Consider the following 22233-nt stretch of genomic DNA (forward strand, 5'->3'; position numbering starts at 1 on the left):
CTGAACTCCAATCACAATTCTTCCTTTTCCGAGACTTCCCCAACATGGTTCAATGCACTCGTTTTCAATGCAAGGTCATAATCAGTCTGAATCCTTCCTTCCTGAGCTTACATATGTAGCTACTGGCTGCATTCACTGAAAATACTGCTTACATTGCTAGAACTTTAATGTTGCACTTCGCTGTCTTTTTTGTATTCAACTAAAAAAATAAAAACACCAAGAATGTTATGTGTTACTCACAACAATAATGCTATTCGGAAAGTATTTCAGACTCTAAGAAAGTTTAAGATTTTACCACTTGCTGGAAAGAGCTGAATTTTGACAGTCTCCCTTTACATGCTAAACTATACAATTTTAATATTAAAACTTTGTGCCAAGTGATTATATTATAAATCAACCATCTAGAAGATACAGCCTTTGATTTAGGTCTCACAGATATCTGTGTTCTCCTAGATACACAAGAGTATTTTAAGAGTCATGGTCACAAACTAACACAATTCAGGACCTGTAATTGTACAGTTGTAATTGTACAATTCTTGTAAACATTTTAAGCAATTAAATACTCTCATTCCTTGGAGTGTCAAAATAAACCTGCCAGATATTCAGTAGTAATCAAATAATACAGAGTGTATAATTTAAAAACAAAACTGCACTGGCATAGATTTGTTTATTGTACTGTGAGCATCAGTATATATTAGAGACAAAGACAACAAATTCCAGGACACAAAGAAAATAAAACCTGGAGATTTAAAGTTTTGCTCTGTATCAATCATGAGAACCTATAAATTATCTGCTGGAATGCATTCAGCTCAAAAGCTTGGCTTCTACAGTTACAGAACATGAAGAATATAAGATGTTCTGGATCCCAAAAGCCACATACCTAAAGTTAAATTGTAAAAGACTCAAAAAGACATTATGTAAAATTTATAAACTTGTTTTCTTCTGAGACAGATTGATTTTATCTCCAAGACTCAGGGCCATTCCCTGTAAGGAAAAAAAAAAAAAAAGATGTTCATGATGTTGATACTTTATAATCACTGTATCTGTATATAACAGAAATCTGCAAAGCTAGTGGCATGGAAATTAAAGTATTTCTAACTGTTCATGTATTTATATAAAATTACAGTTCATACCTTTTTAACATTAGGTAAAGGCAAGATCTAAATATTACTGTTGAATCAACAAAACTTAAATGAGCTTGCAGCTACTAAAGCTCTGTCATCAATACTACAGGCAGAAGAGTAAAGAATTTTCAGCCATTGGATCCTTCATCAATTGAAAGTATGCTGCCACTAGATAAGTTACAACTGTCAATATAAATACTGAAATTCAAGAGTCAAAAGACTTGGTGCCAATACCAGCACTTGATACAAAAAGGCTACAAAATATAATTGCATCACAGAATCATATTAACATTGTGAGGAAATCTCAAAAGGAGGAGATCTCAAAAGAAACTGCACAAATTCACCTATTCAACAGCAGAATAATCTCAAGATGAGACTAACATATTTAGAGCTGGCATATTTAGGCCAGAATATTTAATTAAGGCAGTCTTATATTAAAAAAACAAAAAAACTCAAACAAACAAAAAAAACCCTCACTGTAAACATACCAGAAATATTAATTTAAACCACTCCAAAATCTTTACAATGACATAACAAACGGAATGGTTTCTTTGACCCTAAAAACTGAGGGAACCCTTTATTGTATGCCATTTGAGACACTTTTATTGATACGTTACCTCTTTCATTATTAAACAGAGTTCCAAATTGGTATTTTTTTAGTCAGAAAGTGTAAGTTCTAAAATCCAAAATCGTCCAAAGTAATTTTAGAAGATAATTCTATTTAATTTTTTTTTTAATGCTTAATTCATTAAGAAACAGATCATAGACCCTCAGGGGGCATCTGCTCTTTATCTAGAAGCAAATCAAATGTAACATCCTATTTGCAGTGCTATGGATAAAAGGAGGAAATCTTGGCCCAAAGGCCTATTTTATTAGAATGGACTGACAGAGGAGATCTATAATATGGTTTTGGGCTTTGATTACACCTAACTAGAAAACCATTCTCCCCTCACAAAATACACAAAATGTAAACAAGGCAGGAACTTCAGCCTTAGTTTAAAAACTATGTTCATCATTCCTGAAAATTTTATATTTACCTAATATTAGGAACTAACTGCAGTAGTAACAAAAAAAGCTGTGACCTTTTAGAGTGTGCTGTACATTTTCTTAAAAATGATGAGAAGAAACAATGCTGTCAGTAGAAACCAGTTACCTGACTCTTTGCACGGATTCGTATGTGGCCAGTGACAGGAGCATCTGGTCCAAGATGAATTGGCTTTTCAATGCTGACATTGGCGAGTGCATCTTCTCCAAATATGGAACGCGCATAAAGATTGGCAGCCATAAAGCCACAGTAACCTGAAAGTGCCTATAGAAAGCACATTGGAACTCTTTAGAAAGGCCAAAATCCTTTAAATACATTGATTCATCCTAGATATAGCCAAGTAGATATCAATGTTTAACATTTAAACCTCTGCCTTCATATACAGCATTTTGGAAGATGAGCGAATCACACAGTGGGAAACACTGCTGACATTCTTCTAAATTAATTCTAAATTTTTTTTAGATTAATATTGAAAGAGATATAATCTGTATTAGTCATTGAAACAAGAGTAATGGGTATCAAAAAAGACTAAAGAAGCTAAATAGCAAATGACTGCTATACATATAGTAGCTAATAGCTATTATGTTATATATTAATAATAAATAGCTTTTTATATACATATATTGCTTTACAACAAAAAGGCTAAATAGCAAATAAAGATAAATTTTGACTGAGAAGGAAGGAACTCTGAGCTACTGAAAAAAATTGTACAAAATCACATGGTTGTGTGTATGTATGTATTACAGCACAGCTACTACAAACTAAAACAAGCCTTAACTATTTCTTGTCCAGCTACAAAAAAAAAAAAAGAACATAAGTGGCACAGAATTCCGACAACATTAATTTCTTCTACTCTTTTCAGAACACTCATTTCAAAACTTTGAAATATATATAGTTTCATATTGTAAACAAACATCTCTAATAACATTCATAAAAAACGTTAAACGATAAAGAACACAAACTAAAAAGGGTGTCTAAAATCCTCCAAGCAAACAGCTCACCTTCTCTGGAGTCAGGCATTTCATATTGGTTGACTTCAGTATGTGCTGTAAGTATTCATTTAGATCAATGATATTTGTGTTCACTGTAACCTTCAAAAAGGGAAAAAAGTGCTATTACCTTAAACAGCACATCAGACATGTCTGAAATCACCTCTGCTTCAGGATTCTGCAAGGAGATCACCACTATGTTTCTCTTGAGAAACACCACATTCAGAAAGCTAGCTGTATAGCCTATGCAGCTGCGCCATATGAAGTCTGAACCTCCTGTAATCTACTAGTTAAAAAGAGTGGGAAATCCTTTTTACTACCATATCACCTAAAATGTATTATGAATATGGTTTAAGTCTATACATTGCCTGAACGACAGCGATATCTACTCTAAAAGCTTATTTCTAAATGACTGATGCTAGGAATCACTTCATCCTCCATCGAAAAACAGCCTCCTTCAGAAAAAGGGAAGTTGTTCCATGAAACTGTATTAGTACTTCCCATAGCTAAGGATAACGAAGAACATTGTATATATCTGAAATAAAACTGTAATTAAAATATGGGGGGGGGGGGAGGGGGGAATGAGCATAATTTTACTTTGAAGTGCTATGAAACTTTGATGAGCCAAAGTGCCTAAAGCTCCTTCTTTGCCCTGGAAAACGTCGGAGAGTTGTAAGTAGCTAATTTATGTTATTTATTTATTTATTTAGGACTAAGCAAGTTGGCCCAGAGCTATTTAAATCAGGTAGAGTGGCTTGGAAATCAGGTTACTGCAGCTGAAAAGGGCTGCATGGGCCAGTGTGCAGCACATAACAGAAGTATTCTTTTTTTTTGATCTTTCGCTGTTAGAGACAGCGCTCTCTTGGCTGCCTTGGCTTTCTCATACTGAAGATTGTGGGTATTGATTAAACTGCCTTTTAATACATCTTTTGAGGATAGTTTATGAATTGCTAAGGATCCATATATTGTAGGATAAAAACTATTGTTCACGAGTCCCCTTTGGGACACTTAAATTCAGTCCCAAGTTAAACATGTAAATACATACAGCAAACAAGGCTACAGTTTGTGTAAAACAGCTGTCTTTTTTTGTGTGTTTGTTTTAATCATTGCTACTCTATTCTTAAATTATGTTGCTCTGTTGTATGAGAACATCTCCCCTCCAATCAACTCTTTTAATAAGAAGTCTGATATTAACAGCTCAGGCGTCCTCTTTTGTACGTGATATTTGTGCGTTCTTTATGTAGCATCCTTAAGTGCTCTGGATGCTTCAGGTGCATTGCAAAATTTTAAAAATTATTCTGCTTGGAATCCATAAAAAATCCTGAAGTGCAGCACATCACTTCTGAGTTATGGTATCTTCTATTTTGAAATGGAGAGGCCAAGCAGTATAATTCTGCAGTCTGAGCAAGAACTTGTTATTCTCTCTCCTTTGAGCTGAACTACACAGCAGCCATTGAGCAATTTGGACAGCCTCTAGACAAGAGGTAAGACTCAACACACATACTACTTTTAGGCATTTTATGGACTTCATGGATTCTTTCAAATACCAAAGCCACTATCTATATTTGGAAAATTATGGTACCTATTTCTGCACAGACAATGTGCAGACACAGATACAGCTAGAACTGTCTAGTCTTAAACACAATACAAACAACAATCACTTGTATTACATAAGCAAATGAATGATGCTTATATTATAAGAAAAGATGCTGGTATGTGTTGATGTAGAGCAAAAAACACAATTATGCCTCATCCAAAAGAGCCTCAAAATAACACGAACAGAAAACTAACTTTGTTTTCCCACTCAAATTCTGCCCACATCTGTCGGAACTCTGCATCTGTGCACGAAGCTGGCTGGATGTAATCCATAATGTCAATGTGAATATCACTGAGAACAACACAGTTGCGATCACTGGCTGCTCCAGAGACATCATACACTGCAACACAAAACACAAACCACCTAGTGTTTAAAAAGTGAGTTTGCAACAAATAAAAGTACTCAGTTACCATTTGCCAATTAACAACAGCAAATATTTGTTCAGCTCAGTGTTGGTCTCTATCTTCTTCTGAAACATTACCAGTGTGGTAGAGCCTTTTAGATAAGATAGCTGGTCTTTTAGGCAAGGCTACTTAGCTCATGTTTTAAATTCAGAGGCTTGGATCAAATGCCATGCTGATAATCATTCTAAAGATAGCATACTCTACCATGACTTTAAGTAAAGGCCTTTTTTTCTTTTTAATAATTACAAAACCATTAATAGATTATGGACCATTTAATTTCCTCTTCCTGTATGAAGTGCTTTAAGTATTTATTTCTGAGCTCATTAAGCATCTAAGAAATGCTACATATTAATGTTAATGCTGCACACAAAATTGTTTACTTACCGATATTACCAAAAATGATTCCATTTTCTGTTGAAGCAACCTTGACATTAGCTTTAATGTTTGCAAAATCATGTGGAGCAAGTGTCAGAGGAGATGGTTTTTCCACAAGTTTCAAGTCACCTGTTTAAAGAAATTGGGAGGATGGGGACAAGGGAAGTTACCAGTGCACAATGGGTTTAGCTTTTGGGTCACCATTCTTAATTTTCCTGTCATTCAATTCTAAAATCTATCAAGTTGCAGTAAATCCCATAAAGGTATTGGGTTGTTTTATTTTTTTTTCTTTACAATTTGCTAGCTGTAAGACAAAATAATTTACCGTAAAAAAGTTAATTAAAATATTAGTGTACTTATTCAAAATCCACCAAAAACAAATGAAAACACTGTCTTAAGTGGGGTTTGGACCAAGTCTACTACAAATTCTTAACAAGCAGGAAATGGTTAATTCTACCTCTTGTGTTTCAAACACCAACAACACTGTAATGGCTAATCCCACTGCCAAATGCCTCAAAATGCAAAGTTCAATGTTCAGTATTACATGCACTAAGCTATTTACGGACAGGTCAAAGTATCACCATGATTTTGAATGTAATTGCTATGAGGAAACAATAAGAGCTGTACTTTTCATAATCCTTCAGCAAGCAATTGTAAAAGACACCTTAGTTCTATGAGAGTATTTCTTTAAGCTGTGCACTTTGATAATACAGCATGAATGCATCAGCTCTACACACACAACAGTGATGCAGCAAGTCACAGTTCTTGCAACGTAACAGTTATAAACTATACAATTCTGCCTTACTGAACTGATAAATGGACAGATGCACACAGAAACGAAGTAGTATCTTCATTCCATTTATCATGGGGAGGAAGTTTAGATCCCTCAGTCATGGTTACACCAATTAAAAATACACACAACATGTGTTCTCCTAGTATGTTGTAAACATTCATCAACACTTGCCTGACAAACAAATAAAATACCCAATGGGAAAAAGATTACTGTTCTTATATTATCTGCTCCAATCCTGCCCCTAAAAGAAGTTAATGAAGCCTCAGTGTTGTTCAAACATGCCCCTGCTACAGCTGCTGGCAGAAGGAACAGTTTCAGCTGAGTAAACACAACATTTAGTACTTGAGGTTGAGTGCAGGCACCACCCAGAGCAGATGACTTTCCACTGGCTCAAATTTGCTCTATACTGATCTGGAATTTGTCCTCTTGCTCTATGGTAACAGCACAGCAGGGAATAAATATATGAGAGAATACTGTCCATATTTCAGGAAGAGGAGAATGGAAAATAGAATACTATGCTATTTTTTTGGTGAAAAAGCAAGAAAAAGTTCAAAATCTGATTGTTTATAACATGACAGTACTGTTAGTGCCAATAAATAAGTCTCCTATCATTTGGAAGAAAAAATATTTTCAAAGGCATTTGAAAATATCTTTTAAAAATGGCAACTAGCTGGCAGAAAGTTTTAAGTATTTAAAAGTGTTCCAGCTCACTGCCAACACCCAAGACCTCATGGCTGCCTAACAGTTGCTTTTGCTTCCACCAATATTCCTTACCTAGCGTAGCAAGTTCTAGTGTGCAGTTCTGCAGAGTGTCACTGGTCTGGTTTACTACAAGCACATCCAATACAATGTCATACTGATTGACGTGGACATATGCTTCTGCATAGACAGGGTCTGAGAAACCTGTCAGCTGAGTAACCTGTCAAAGAAAAGAACTGAAGGTATTTTTCCTCATAAACATGTTGAAAAACACTGGACCAAGTCAAACAGTGAAAAACAAAACCACAGCACTTGGCAATAGTGTATGGCAGCCAGAGAAAGTGATTCTTAACCACCTGCAACCTCCCTTCTCTCCTTACAGTAAGCCTTACTGTGCTCTTCAGATTAGCAAACAATCTTATTTCTTCTCTACATCCCAGAGGCTCAGCGCTGACTCCCTTCCTTACTCTTTCCCTCTCGTATGAGCAAGGGAATGCCATTAAGGAAAAGAAGGGTTTTTCCCTTTCTCCTCCTCATCCCAGTCAACAAATGCATGGGTCTTTCCAATCAACCAATTTAATTAGGTTCAGCGGTTCCAGCTTGCATCGCCAATAGTTGATCCTGTGCATAAGCACCAACTGACTTCTGACTTCTATATTACCTTATTAAGTTTGGATGCCAGAGGATCAGCAGCCTCTTTCCTCTGTGTATTTCCCATTGCCGCAAGAAGGCTGAGCTGAAATTGGTCTTCTTTTGAGCTCATTTCATTTTTAGCAGTAAGCTGCATGAAGGAAATGGGATCATCTGGCTGAACTGTCACATTCCTCTTCTCTGATTCTTTCTGCAGAAAGACAAAGGAATATTCAAGAATTCATGATGAATTCTATTCTTAATACAGTCTTACATACTCACATACAATCAAATGGTGAAATTCACGCAGCTTCTGCAACCAACTGATGCGAATATCAGTTAAAAAAAATCCAGGTATTTATGATTACAAGCTTATATCATCTCACCTTCTGGGAAAGTTTCTCCTCTTCTAGCTTGGCTGACAGCATATGAGAGAGGGACTGTCTGCATTCCTTGTTGAAAATATCATTCATGAGCGGAGAACACTCTGACAAAACTTTCAGACACAAAGAAATACGATCCACGTCGTCATCTGTAATTGGCTTCTTAGGAAGAGAGGATTTTCCCAAATGGAGAATAGTGGCCATCAGCAACATAGCTTCAGCAATAAAGGACTGAGAAAGGGAAAAAAAGTAAAGAGAATGGGAAGAGGTTATTGCATTTTACATGGATTTTATATAAATATTTACTTCTGTTTTATTTCAGAAATGGATGCAAATTCATCAATTCATAAAATAGCTGAAAAAAAGCATCTTTTTGTTAGTACTTGTGTATAAAACAAGCAGCATGATTTAGACACTGTCTAGACACAGTGGAAAGAGAGCAGTAGCCCATTTTGCAACCCAAACACCATTACTACCCAGTCATGTAACTAGCACTTTATTTTGAACTTAACCCGCCTCTTATCTGTTTAAAAAACAAACAAACCAACCCTCCCAAACCCATACACAACAATTCTCACACTCAACAGCAACAGCCAGCTCTTCTTTGTAACTACAGTGAAAATACAGTAAATGACTTACATTTTGTTTCTTCTTTTCCTGAACTAGTGACACATATCGTAAAGCAATCTTAGTTAAAGTTGTGGCAAGGGAAGCTGCAACAAAGAAGTCTCCATCAAGCAGGAATCCTCTTAACGGAGGTCTGCAAAGAAAGATGATTATCAGGAGACTAGTTTTGGAAGATACTCTTTAACATATATATTATATTCATACTTTAGCATCCAATACTGTACAAACAAAACAAGCTTGAAAGGTCTCAGAAGAAGGTCTTTTCCTCCAGAAGTAATTTTTCTACATATAGAGGTATTTACAAGTCACAAGCCAACTCTACACAGAATAGAAAGTCAAGTGAAAAGTGCAAGGGATAAAAATTTCTACCCACAATATATTTCATCGTAGCTCTCACGTGGTAACGACCAGTTCAAACAAAGTAACTCACCTGCAGTTATTAAGAAAATATAACAATTGTTTTAGCTACCAATGAAGTAAAATATAGCAGACATTAAACACTGCACAGCAACATTAAGGAAAAAAACTCTCTTAATCTAAATGCAATATTTCCTTATCCAATTAAAATTGCAAAGGGACTTGATGCACAAAGAACAAAGAATCAGTCAGAATTTAGGATATCATAATGTCCTTTTTGATATATAATAAGTGTCGACTACAAATCCCAAGCAATTAGGCAACTTCTCATCAGATATCATCTACTTCAGATAATACCTTAAAAACAGGAAACCGTCTCAACCACTAAACACTGTATGAGAGAGAATACCACTCTTAAAATTAACCAAGTCATTGCTGGTCTAGTATGAAATCTTAGATACCTGTCTTCTTCCTTTTTAGCAGGTCGGGAACTACTAAGAGCACTCTGTGTTGCATAAGTGCCCATTTCCGTCACCAATTTTTGGGCTGGACCCACAGTCACTTCTTCTTCAGGTTTTAACTCACCAGCTTCTTTCTTGATTTCAGATTCTACTATCGGGATCTAAGAGTGATCAGGAAGCAATTACTGTATTTAAAAAAAAGCCATTTTTGTTGTACAGAGGTTTTCATAAAAACTGTCTGTATTGTAAGGTCAATTACAGTGCAACTATTTGAGAGAATTTAAGAAGATATGTAGATGTTGAAGTGTATATGGAAGCCTCTTTCCCATGAGTAAAGTTCATTCACAACATTGTACAGAATGTCTTAGATACCTCTCAGTACTTCCCAGACTTAAAAGCACTCTCATTTGTGAACGGCAGATATTTTGGATATAATCAGTTAAATTGTATCTTAAAGTTGCCATAATTTTCTGAAATAAGGAATTCCTCATCTCCCCTCCCAGACATGAGGTAGTCAGCTATCACTTATTCTAAGTATATGCTGATGACAGACATTCTACTTGAAAATAATTTCATTATGAATGCAAAACCCCATTTAATTTGTTTTAGATTTCTTGCACACACAATTACCTGTCACAAGTGCTCAAAACTGCCTTTCACCCGATTTTTAAAGTCTTTTTGTTAGAAAACACACTGCATATAGTAAGTAAAACCATAAAAAGCTAGTCTAACAAACAACAAAACAAACACACCTCTCCTAGTGATCTGCGAACTTCTGTCATTACACTTTGTATATCTTCCTTTGTACTGCAATATTCTCCAAGGATCCATAAAGCTCCTCGATAAATCCTAAGATAAGAACAGTAACTTAGTAATATTTTCATGATATACTGACACTAGTATCAAGGGAAGTGATTTACAGTCAGGTGGTAAATATTAACCTCAATAAATTCAAAAGGATATGAGTGACAGAATAGAGAAAATACTCTGCCTGCAGCATATTAAATAAAATGTAGGAAGTTTGATCAAAAACACTCATCCTTTCAGCCTTGCTAAACTAATCAACAAGTATATCAAATAAGATATATTGCCTGCTATGAATTTATTCCTGTGTTAATCTTGATATTCATAAAAAAAAATTTATTACAATCATAAAAACTAACTCTATTTTAACTGGATAAGGTCAGATGTAATTTTTCCAATTAATTAAGACAGACTAACTTTGCCATCATGCGTGACAATGAACAATGGGAAGACAAATGAAGATTAAGGAAAATACCGCTGTTTCAGTTTTTTGCCATTTAATGAGAGCATGATGGAGCTAGGATTCAGAGTATGCTATTATTGGAAAAATGGTAAAGTGCTGTCTTGATACAGAATAGTTCTCCTTATATGACTGAACCTATGTAGATTAATCAGAAAACCAAGTTTTTAGTGTGCTGAGAGATTCTAAAGACACTTTGCAGATTATATTTGTTAAGACTGGGTTTTCTGACAAATGTACAGTATTTCCAGTTTCCTTCAAATGCAAATTCCTGCTGCAATAATCCCTTCGTAACTCCATTTTAAGAAATAATCACTTTCAGGTTTTCCTTCATCAACAGTGATGCTCTCTAGCAACTGGAAACACAATTAACAATTGCACCATAAAAACGAAATTTGAGTCAATTTACTTCATGCAATTCAACAAGCACCCAATGTATGTTTTGTATACATAGCCAAGAGGAAAGCGGTACCTAGAAGTCATCTATCCCCTAGAACATCTCAGCTTCAGTTACTCTTTTGTGTGGCTTGGTAGCAGGGATTTTGGAACAGCTAGAATATATGTAATGACAATAAACATTCAATACAGAGCTTTGATTTTGGACTAAGATCATATTTTGGACTCACTTGACAGATTTAATAGCATGAAAGACTTCAAGCATCTTCTCAACAATAAGAGGTCTGAGGTTATCAAACCGCTGGATTGCTTCACGCACAAATTCCAAAACATCAGCAGCTGCTGCTTCATTATTATCACTAAGAAACTCCATCAGCTAGCACAAGAGTGTGAACATGAGCACAAACAGCGACACGGTTACATAATTTGCAAGAGATCACATGCTTCACAGAAGTTGTTATAGCATCAAACAGATGAACATAGACAGGAAGAACAGGAAGGAATAAGAGAATAGACTCATTTAATTTAAATTTAGTCCCCAAATTGTATTGTGTTCATACAGCAATATTTTCTTTCTACATTTAGAAAAATAAGACTGTACATATATCTCATTAAGCAAAGTTAAAGTCAATGAGATTATGACAAAAAAAGTCCTATACATTCCAACCAATTATCATAATCCCCAATTTTTTTTAAACAAAGATTATTGTGCCTTTAGGTAGATGTGTTTTTCAGCTCATGTTCTTCAAGAATATTAAAAAAAAAGCCAGAGAAGATGAATAACTACAACATCAGAAGTCCTACACTTCTTTAGGGCATTATAATTAGCATAACATAGTGTAAACCCATTGTTAGAAACATAGCTTCACTATTCTTTTGTGGTGGAAGGTAGCAAGGATTTTGGTACAGCTAGAACATATTTAATGAAAATATAATTAAATGTTTGCATACCACTGGAATAACATTTGCAGCCATATCTGGAAACCGAACACTACAGGAATGCAATGTACGAACAAGCAGCTGTCTGTATTTGTCAGTATCTTCATGCTCTGTCACATTATTAGTTTTAATCACTTCTTTCTTCAGAACAATCACCAGCTACAGAAAAGATCAAATAAAATTGAAACAAGTCACATATTTTTCCAAAGAATGGAAGTGTAATGAAACATAAGTAACACATATTTTACCTCCTCCACGTTTCTTGAAGAGACAAGATCCAGAGCTAGTTGAAGGGTTTTTTTGCGCACTTCTAGATCTGGGGTACTCAATACTCTGAGGATGTCCATAACCAGATCCTGAAACAATAATGAAAGACTAACTACTTTGCTGCTTTAAGTGACTTGCTTTTCATGCAATTCTAATTTTCAGTCCTCAATGATTTTCGAAGACTTTCTGAATACTTAATATATAAGCTATCGATAGATAACAAGCCAGATGTCCTACATATGCATTAAAAAATTTCACACTGCTCATTTAATACATTATAATATTTACATAAAGTATATTGTGTAAGCTATACCATTAAACCTTACAATGAAGACAGTATTTGTCATTGTTAGCTCTTATGCAGGAAAATAAAAGCAGCAGGTCTAAATGTAAAATACCATCCAGCTATTTTTAACAAATGTACCAACAGAAAGTTTAAACTTCAGAAGTATATTAAGTATATTTTTCTATTTTTCCCTATACGACAACCCCTGAAAGCTTTTTTTTTTTTAAGAAAGCCTTCGATAAGCTTGCAGAAAAAGAGAGGGGTAACATACCTGTAACACTCGTTCATGGGAAGGATGCTCCTTTAGTTCAATCAACCGATCCAAAACAATCAGTTTCACGTTATTATCACTCTCTTTAATAATTAAATCTATGTAGCATTGGGCAGCTGCCTAAAATTAAAAAAAAAAATAGTACTTTAAGTAATGGAGAAGAGGGCAATTTCTGAAAGAAATTCAGAAAAAGATACCTTCTACATTGTTATTAAAGCAACTGCTCAAGAACTGGAAAGAGAAATGAACCCGAAAGACAGTCTTTAAAGCTTTCTGGTCAATTGTAAACGTGACTCCACCAGCTCATGACAAAAATGGCACAGAAAAGTTTACAACAGTATCTGCAAGTAGCCAGTGTTAGCACATCCAAACATAGTATTAATGACAGCTTCTAGGTGCAACATTCCCACTCAACAAATCAACTACATTAAAGCAAGAATGTAAGAATTAATTCAACTTCTGATCTATTTACAATGCTTTCTATATCAATCTAAATGGTATATTTTATTTTTGAAGTTTCTTTACAAGTTTAAAATTTCAATGTAGTCTCAAATAATCAGCGGTATAAACATAAGTCTAGGAACACAAGGGTCAAGTAGAAATCTAAATGTAAATCTTCTCTGCTTTATATTTTCATCCTGGTCTAGAGAGGATCACATTAATGAGTAAAACAAGTCATTCAATCTCTGTACATCTTCAGCATTAGTCTGCTTGGCTAAGTATGCCAAGAAGAATGCAGGTTGGCATTAGCTGTTGTGATAGTATACAGTGTTCAAACTTGCTCATTACCAAATGATATGAAGTCCACTAGCCACAGGCCTGCAAAATACACTCTTGGTCATTCTTTTTGTTGATCAATATAGATAAGAGATATTATAAAACAGTGATTCACATGTGATGTGTCAAACACCTCATATTACAGAAGTCTTTAGTCTTTCAAAGTACCAATGTACAGGATGCAGTATTCCAGTGCACTAAATACTACTGAAACGTCTGAAAACATTTCTCATATACCTTGATTGCTGTTGGTGCACTGGAGAGTGTAACTAGTGTTCCTGCAGCTTCATATTTCACTGCAGGACTTGATGACTGCAATAAATTGTAAATGCACCGAATAAACCGAGCTCTCTCTGATGGATTTGCATGACAAACCTAGGTTTAAAAAAAATGAAATAGTTGGCCTATAAAGAAAAAAAACCAGCAACCACATAGTTTAACAGTTAAACTATCTTACTCTATCAGGAGACAATAAAGCAAACAGTGACAAACTTTTGGGGATAAAAAGGGTCCTTCACAGTTGCAAAAAGCTATTTACAAAAGCTAATAAAAAACTATTATTGACAATTCTGTGCAAAGTTGCAAGGTATTAAAACTTTGATTCAAAAGGAAGAGTATATATACCCTCAACTAGCTTTTTTAACAGATGTCCTGCACATATAAACAAAAAACAACAGTTTGATAATATACAGTTCATGATACAGCAAATCAGATGAGACATATTGCTCTATACTCTGCACACGTCAGCAGTTTATTAAGAGACAGATTATATTCAGCTCTACTATAGCAATGACACACCCCCAACATGGACCAAGTGCTAGCTAAAATTCCTTTTCCAGTGGTGTCCTATCCCTTCTAAAAAGAGGTCTAATATAAGTTAAAATGCACATTTATTCTAAATATGCCATTATGTTTTCCTTTTACCTTATAAATTAGTTCAACAATAACCAACTGTAATATGTCACCAAATGTCTGGACTTGGTCAATGCAGGTACTCAAATAATCCAAAGCTCGATCCTATACAAATAAAAATAAATTATTTTAAATTATTCAGATGAGTTTTCTCACTCAGCTGTATTTTAAAGCAATTATTTTTAGTCAAAATGCAAACCAGCACATATTCAACTCCTCAACTAGCAATTTAAAACAACTTACACAATAATATATCAAAATAAAATGGCAGATCTTAATAGCAAAATAGCCCATTTTGTCAATGGATGAGGGAAAACAAAGACAGACACACAAAAATACAAGCCATGAACTTAATGCAAACCAGGCACAAAAGACAATTGCCTGTATAACAAATAATCCCAAACAATAAACAGAAATTTCTTTCTCATGTGACTATAAAACTTACAAAGCAGTAGGTAAAGGAGCACTTCTCAATCTGGTCAGGCTCATCTGACAAAATTACTTATAGTTTTCAGCACCAAAGTGTGCCTTTTTCAAATACAGCACGCACACTATTTAAACAAAGACAGTACTAAAGACCTAAGTTAACTTATTCACAGTTGCCAAATATTCCACAGGTGTGCTAACACTACCATGTACTGTAGCAGGTATTCCATTGGGTAGAATATCTTCAACTAAATTTTTAAGAGCTTCCATTCCAAAATCTTTTTCAACTTCAAATATTGGTACTACTCTGATTTTTACTTCAAATTTCTTTATTTATTTCTTGTTCATAGTTTCAACAGAAAGTTAGTTAAACTGTTTACTTAGTAGTACCTTAGTTTACCAACAAGTAGGTTTTCGAGTAATTAAACCAAATGAGTTAAAGCACAAGTAATCCTTACCTGATCTGCGTGAATTAGCATCATAAATGCATTTCTTTTGCAGCTTGCATCCTTCTCATTTACCAAGAAATCATGGATCAATTCAGGAGCATCAGGTATAAGATGTTCAAAATTTCTTTAAAAAAAAAAAAAACCCACCACACACACACACACACACACACACACACACACACACACACACACACACACCCCACCATAATTAAAAGGACTATTATCAAAGGGCAGAACCTAAGGCTTAATTGAATATCTTCCAGAAAAGTGTTTTTTTTAAAAAAAAATTCAAATAGCATACAACAAATCATGAGACATAGCTTTTGTGTAGTTATTTGAAACTGAACAGACCCAAGGAGCTTAAAAAAAAAATAAAATCGTATGCTATCATGACAACTAAGATATTATCCCACCAGTGATTTTGGTTTAATGGTAACATTCACAGTTTAGGTAAACAACTGGAACAATGCTTCAGTATGTAACTGCAGTAAACTATTACATGAAGAATGTCTCACTTCAAATAAATAACATATATCCATATTCCTGTAAAGATTCTTCTGTATTTATAGTTGTGGACAATCACTGCTATTAATATTTATATCATTAAGCAAGGTATTTGCCCATACAAATTGACCTGCAGCATGAGGACCTCAGTCATACTTGAAAAAGCAACAGCAATACCTTTCACTTTTCCAAAGAAGCCCATGCAGGGTAGGGGGATTGAAGGGGGGAACTCCCTCCTTCCCTTCACACCCCTGCTTCCCAATTAACAGTGACTTATACTGCTGCCCTTGCTAGACGTTTATGAGATCTCCAAAACTATCTAGGTCACCAAAGCTAGCCTTGGTCTTCCGTCTACAAAGCTGTAAATAGTTTCTGGCATTTACCTATAAATTGTGTAAATTGCAAGAACCGCGTTTCTGCGCACGTAGCTGTGACGATGTTCTAAACATGCACGAATGGCTGGCATCAAAGGCTCCAACAATTCTGCTTCTTTCAGCTTACAAAGAAAACGAAGAGTAGAGCCTCGGATAAATTCATTTGGGTGCTGAAGATCCTAAAATAAATAAGAAGCATATATGAAATGCCTGACCCTACAACCTAGTTAAGTTCAGATGAATGTACTTGCTAGCCTTTTCACACACCAATTCTTTCCATGGTACAAATCCCAAATATCAACAAGGACACCTCACTGTCATCTCATGAAATACCTTCTTAAAACACTGCTGTGCCACAATCTTTAAAAAAAGTATTTCTGTGTAGTAAACTTTACAAAATTGGGGGGTGGGGGGAGTGTTGTGTTGTGTATGTTTTCTCTGATGACTCAAGCTGTGGAAGCTCATGCTGCAGGCATTCCTGCACAATGGATACTAATATCTAGTGAATATAATGTACTAATGTTCATCTGCTTCCCACAGAACTTGTGGAACCTTATTATCTTTGTGCAGTAGTGTCAAAAATAGACTACAATGAAGTTATTCCAAAAATAACGTGTTTCTTTTTATGACCCAAAGCTTGTCCCAAGAAACTGTGGAGACAGCAGTTACCCCTCATCTTTGAAGTTCACCAACTTGGGAAGTAAGAGTACTAAATCTTTCTTTAGTAATAATAGTAAATAAGCACACCAAAATTCCTTGGTAGTAGGTTTGTTAGTTATCTAAAAGTTATCCAGCTCTGAAACAGCAAGACGAAGTGGTTAGGAAGCAAACACAGAACATATACCATTTTTACATATATACTAAAAAAAGTAACGCAAAATGATATACTTATATAAAGACCCAGCATGCGACCATAAGCAATAAACATCAGGCTACCTTTCTATACGCATCGCATACAAGGATCATTTCTTGCAAAAGTCTGCCATCTGGAGTGGTCTTTGGAACTATCTCCCAAAAGACCAGAAGCAGTTTTTTGATGGTATGGTCTTGGAGAGGCAGTACAAAGCGTATAATGGTCATAAGAAGTCCAGGTAGTTTTTCACCATTTAGAATCATAATGATTACTTTCTTCAGAGCTTCTGTCTTCAGCTTGACATCTCCTTTTTCTAGAAAGGACAGAAAAATTCAAGAATGCAAGTCACTGTAATTATGAAATCAGAAAGCTAGAGTTTTTAAATCTAACAGGATATTAATCTTTGACATCTGAAGATACAAACTCCCTCTCAAGGAGTGCAATATAACATCATCAATAAAATTCACCCTCTTAGTTCTAAAAGAATAAAGAGTTAGCAGGAGATACTTAAAGAATAAGCACAGAGTTCAGATTTAGTTGCAGATCAACATACTCGAATTAACTGAGTTCAACAAATTTTGCCACTAAAGAGTATTTTATACCAGGATACTATGACGTACCGTGATGTCAGACACTTACTAAACACTAACACTGGCACTTCTGCAAGCAAGATACAGTAAAGCACTGAACAGCAAGTGATAAAAATATTTATATCACTACATTACATTAAGTCTACCTGAGCATACTTCATACAGAAAGACAGAAACAGTTTTCAAAATTTTCCACTGACCGAGAAGAAAAAAAGAGAAAGAAAAAGATACCCACACATAATAAGTAAATAAATATCACAATGTGTTTCACAAAGCACAGCAAAGACAGGAATTCATACATTTCACAAGTCAACAAAATAAAAATCAAATTGACTTGCTGGAGTTTATAAAATATAAACAGTATTCTAGGAAAGGTATAATGAGGAAAAATGAGCATAATTCAGGTAAGACGGAGTAACCTTCAAACCGTAGTTCATTACTTGCCTAGGTCATTTTTTAAGCTGATTTCAGAAGGTGGCTCTGAATCCATTGGAACATTGATTAACGTGTAACACACGTTCTCTGCAGCAGTCATTGTTCTTGGTTACAAATGTTTTCTCAAGAGAAGAACTGTTTTGACAGAAATGTCAGACAACCTGAAAACAAGCAAACAAAATCACCCCAAAGTTAACAGATAACAAGCAGCACAAAAATGTTTTGCAACTTTACGATTTCAAGGAATCGCTGGGTTTCTCAAAAAAATCACATTCAAAAGCCTTCTCAATGTTTTATTACACTAAATGTTCCTGTTAATATAAAATAATGAAGTAAGAATATGAAATTTCCCAAAGTAATGGGCAAAAAAAAAAAAAAAAATCAAAAGAAATTTTTCCAGTACTTAGGGTACAGTTAGAGATGCCTGAAGTGTATGGGCATCTGATTGCCACTGATTGGACAAGGCAGCTTTTCCCTTTTCTACTCACCCCTCTGATCCTGGCCATATGTTCCCCACTGTTTTCCTTGCATACCTGTGGCCCTCCAGGGCACTGGAGTGCAAGGGCTCAACCTTTGACTTAACCTGCAAAACCAACCTGAAGAACACCACAACGAAAAAGGGGAAGAGTTTTCTTCTTGTTTAACAAGACAAATCAGCCCATGAAGGAAGTCTTGAAAATAAGCATGAGATCCAACAGAGCAGAAACCAAGGACAGGAAAAGGGAGAATGTGACAGAGGAAAAAGCAGGATCTCCCTGTTACCTGGTAAAAATCATTACATCAGCTCAACTCTACTCAACTGCTCCTCTAGTCACTAATAGGAGGAAAGTAAGTATTCATATAAAAAAGAAGTACTAGAGGATTACAGTCCACTAAAGGTACTGTGTGGCTGACAGTTCAGATAAAACAAACAATTATCACTGCAGATCACTTTCAAAACTTGAAAGAATCCTCTGAAGCTGGATGAGCTTGAGCAGGGTCATAGCTCCACAACACAAAGCTTTCAACAGCATGCCAGTTTACGAAGTTACTGCCTGGGGACACCAGTCCCTATCCCCCATCACCTCTTCACCTGCGCTGAGGCAACTCTTGAGATGTGAACCCTGTAAATCCACCATCCCCACTTTACTTTTAAAGCAGTAAGAACAAGTGAGAACAAAAACCAGTCCAGCTGAAAGCACTCCCTCTCTTACAAAAGAGGAGGCAAAGCGGGCCAAGGAGTCAGGCATCTGAATGAATGGATGAGAAACCCCACAAGCTGATACCGGAACTAAAGTCCCTTTTCTTATCAAATGGCCAGCTGAAGAATCTCAGCCCAAATACTGAGCAGGGAAGTTGTGCTAACTTGGGCTGTAGCCTCTCTTTTTGCCTCAGAGGCTCACAAATTTGAGTAAGAAGTACCATTGCTCCCAAGCTGTGAGAAAAGAATGTAATTAGAACAGGATCACAAATTCTACTACTACAGAAAATGGTTCTAACACAACATTTATTTTTAAAAGCTTCTTTCTGTTATGAGTTGTACACTTTTAAGGATTAGATCCTCCAAACTCATTGTTTCTCTACAAATATCTATATAAGTCAATCCTGGTGTTTTTCAGAAACAAGAATTTTCTTGCTTCAGCAGCAGTTCTTGCCTTCCATCCCATTCCCTTAGCTAGAGCTCCTGCCTCAAAACTCTGCAACTAGCATTTTCATCTCTATCAACCTCATCACACAAACAATAAACCACAGCTGTGAAAAAAGCAGACAAAGTATCTTTAGTTATAGGAAGATCCCAACTATAGGAAGATCCCAACTGCAGGAACTCCCTCCAAAATCACAGCAAAATAGATTTCTAAAGCAGGAAAACACAGACCATCTTTTAGGCTCTGAAAAGTAGCAGTGAAGGGAAACTCTTAAAATAAGAACTGGGAGACTGGGCAGCGAGGACACCAACAACCAATTCTTCTTCACAGAGAGGCATGAAGCCTTGGAACCAGTGTCTCCCCAATCAAAACTTGAGCTTACCAAGAGTGCTCCAGATAAAGAAGAGAGCAGATGCTACTCTACTTCCCCAGCAATAGAACTGGACAATGGCTACGCTTGTATAAGGAAATTCAAAGCCACACAATTTCCAGAACATGAACTGCAAGACAAAGAGAACATGCCTGCTCTCCCGCTACAACACCCTTGAGAAGCAAATGAACCCCCACAGAACTTAAGCCTCAGTTATGCTGCTGGCAGAATTACAACTACAGAATTTAAGTTTTAGCTATCAATACTGCCTGAACACAGAATTTTGTAGTCAGCTACGTGTTTTCACTTAGCTTTACAAAGCAGCGTTAAAGACTTGTGAGTTCCAGAGCTCTGTACAGGGCATTAAAGAGTTACCTCAGGAACTAAAACCCTGCCAAAGCATCATTTTACCTCAGCACCACCCGGAAAACAGAACATAAAAGCAAGTTCACAGGTTTCTCTCCTCACTTCCCAGGTGCCTAGCTCTTGCTCGAAACGCCAGGCACACTTAGCTATGATTTAAGAGCTAAAACGCTTAGCTTTTACTCCTTTCCTTACCCTTCCCATGAAAAACGCATGGACCAGAAACACGGCGGCCGCACGCCGCCCCCCCCCCCGGGGGCCGCACCCCAACGCGCCCCCCCGAGCGGCTGCCCTGTTTTAGCGCCGCTCACGCACGGCGCTGCGAGCTCGGGCGCCCCGGCGGCTGCCAGTCGCTCCCCCGAGGGCCCAGGATGGCCCCGGCCGGCTGCCGCGGCCCCCAGAGCAGCGGGAAGGGCCGCGACACCGCAACGGCCCCAACGGCCGCCCGCCCCTCCCCCCCCCAACGGCCGCGGCTCGCGACCGCGCACGGCGAGGCCGTTGGACCCGCGGCGGGCTCCGCGCGCCGCGAGCGCTGTCGCGCGCGGGCTGCGCACCCAGCTGGCGTGCGGCGCGTGGCGGCGCGGCCCGCGGCAGCTCCCGTCGCTAGCGCGGCCCGCTCTGGCGATGGCTGACGTGGAGCCGCTCCCTCCCCGGGCCACATCGATGCTACGGCGGCCCTGGCGGGACACGCCTCCCGCTCGCGCTCGCACGCGAACGCGGCGGCACCGCGAGGCACCGCCCCGCGGTGCCACGTCATGCGTCGGGGAGGGACTTGCCCCTCTGACGTCACCGCCCTCTTGCGAGACGGCCCGGAAGCGCGGGCGGAAGCCGCAGGGGAGAGGGGCGGCAGGGAGCGCGCGGCTCGGCATTGCATCAGCACCGCGAGCCGTGACGTCAGGGGGTGACGTCGCACAGCTAAGCGTGTCCACCACGACAGCTAGGGCAGGTGGCACGGCGGTGGGCGGGGCCAGGCCCCTTCAGCCAGCCCAGCTTCTACATTAATAGAAGCCAAAATTTAAGATGAATAATGCCAAGTTAGTTCTGTTTATCACGCTGTAGATTCGCATGTCTTTTGCATCTCTATATACAGCACTGGCTCACCGGGCTTCCCTGTGAGACATCACTAAAGAAATCTCAGTTTAGTAACACTGCTGCCACCGTTGCCAATTGGAAATTACTCTTTTCACTTTAATTGGGCTTTATTACACTAGTGTCAGTTGAAGTGTCTAACGTTCACACGACATGCAGCAGCCAGCAGGAAAATCTTCATTGAAGCTGATCAATAATAGCGATGTAGTACTGCAAACTGCAACATAAAAAGATCATTCAAGTTTTGTGACATTGAACTTAAATCCAAGCTGTCCCTAAACAGGCTCCACCATCAGGCAGACTCTACAGCACAAACTGAAGGGACAAACCCAAGAGCACATGTTTATTAAGAAGCAATGCAGAGACCTGATAACTCAGGGGACTTGTAAGGGCAATTTTACATTTCCATCATTATTTCCATTTAGCATATCAGTGAGCTAAAAAAACCCTGGTTGATGGCTCTAAAGAAATAAAGTGATTCATTTCAGCTTTGAATGAGCTGGGTTTTATTAAAAAAGGAGAACTGAAAAAGTTTGTTGGCAGCTTCATGCTTATTCAG

General features: G+C 37.3%; 1 protein-coding gene across 1 annotated transcript; it reads right to left on the bottom strand.

Annotated features, from left to right (window-relative positions):
- Positions 1-648: 648 nt before the first annotated feature.
- COPB1 (COPI coat complex subunit beta 1) lies at positions 649-21329 on the bottom strand. The gene is made up of 22 exons (XM_026104486.2): positions 21140-21329; positions 18237-18388; positions 17286-17515; positions 16359-16528; positions 15481-15595; positions 14609-14701; positions 13922-14059; positions 12908-13027; positions 12332-12439; positions 12096-12242; positions 11375-11520; positions 10237-10333; positions 9485-9645; positions 8679-8799; positions 8043-8270; positions 7688-7867; positions 7102-7246; positions 5544-5663; positions 4950-5095; positions 3171-3260; positions 2278-2433; positions 649-984 (listed from the first exon to the last, which is right to left on the bottom strand). Exons 2-22 carry the CDS (start codon positions 18325-18327, stop codon positions 925-927), a joined length of 2862 nt encoding a protein of 953 aa, XP_025960271.1. The 5' UTR covers positions 18328-18388; positions 21140-21329; the 3' UTR covers positions 649-924.
- Between the last annotated feature and the right edge of the window lie 904 nt (positions 21330-22233).

Source organism: Dromaius novaehollandiae, chromosome 5 (assembly GCF_036370855.1).
Source record: "Dromaius novaehollandiae isolate bDroNov1 chromosome 5, bDroNov1.hap1, whole genome shotgun sequence".
Classification (NCBI taxonomy): Eukaryota; Metazoa; Chordata; class Aves; order Casuariiformes; family Dromaiidae; genus Dromaius; species Dromaius novaehollandiae.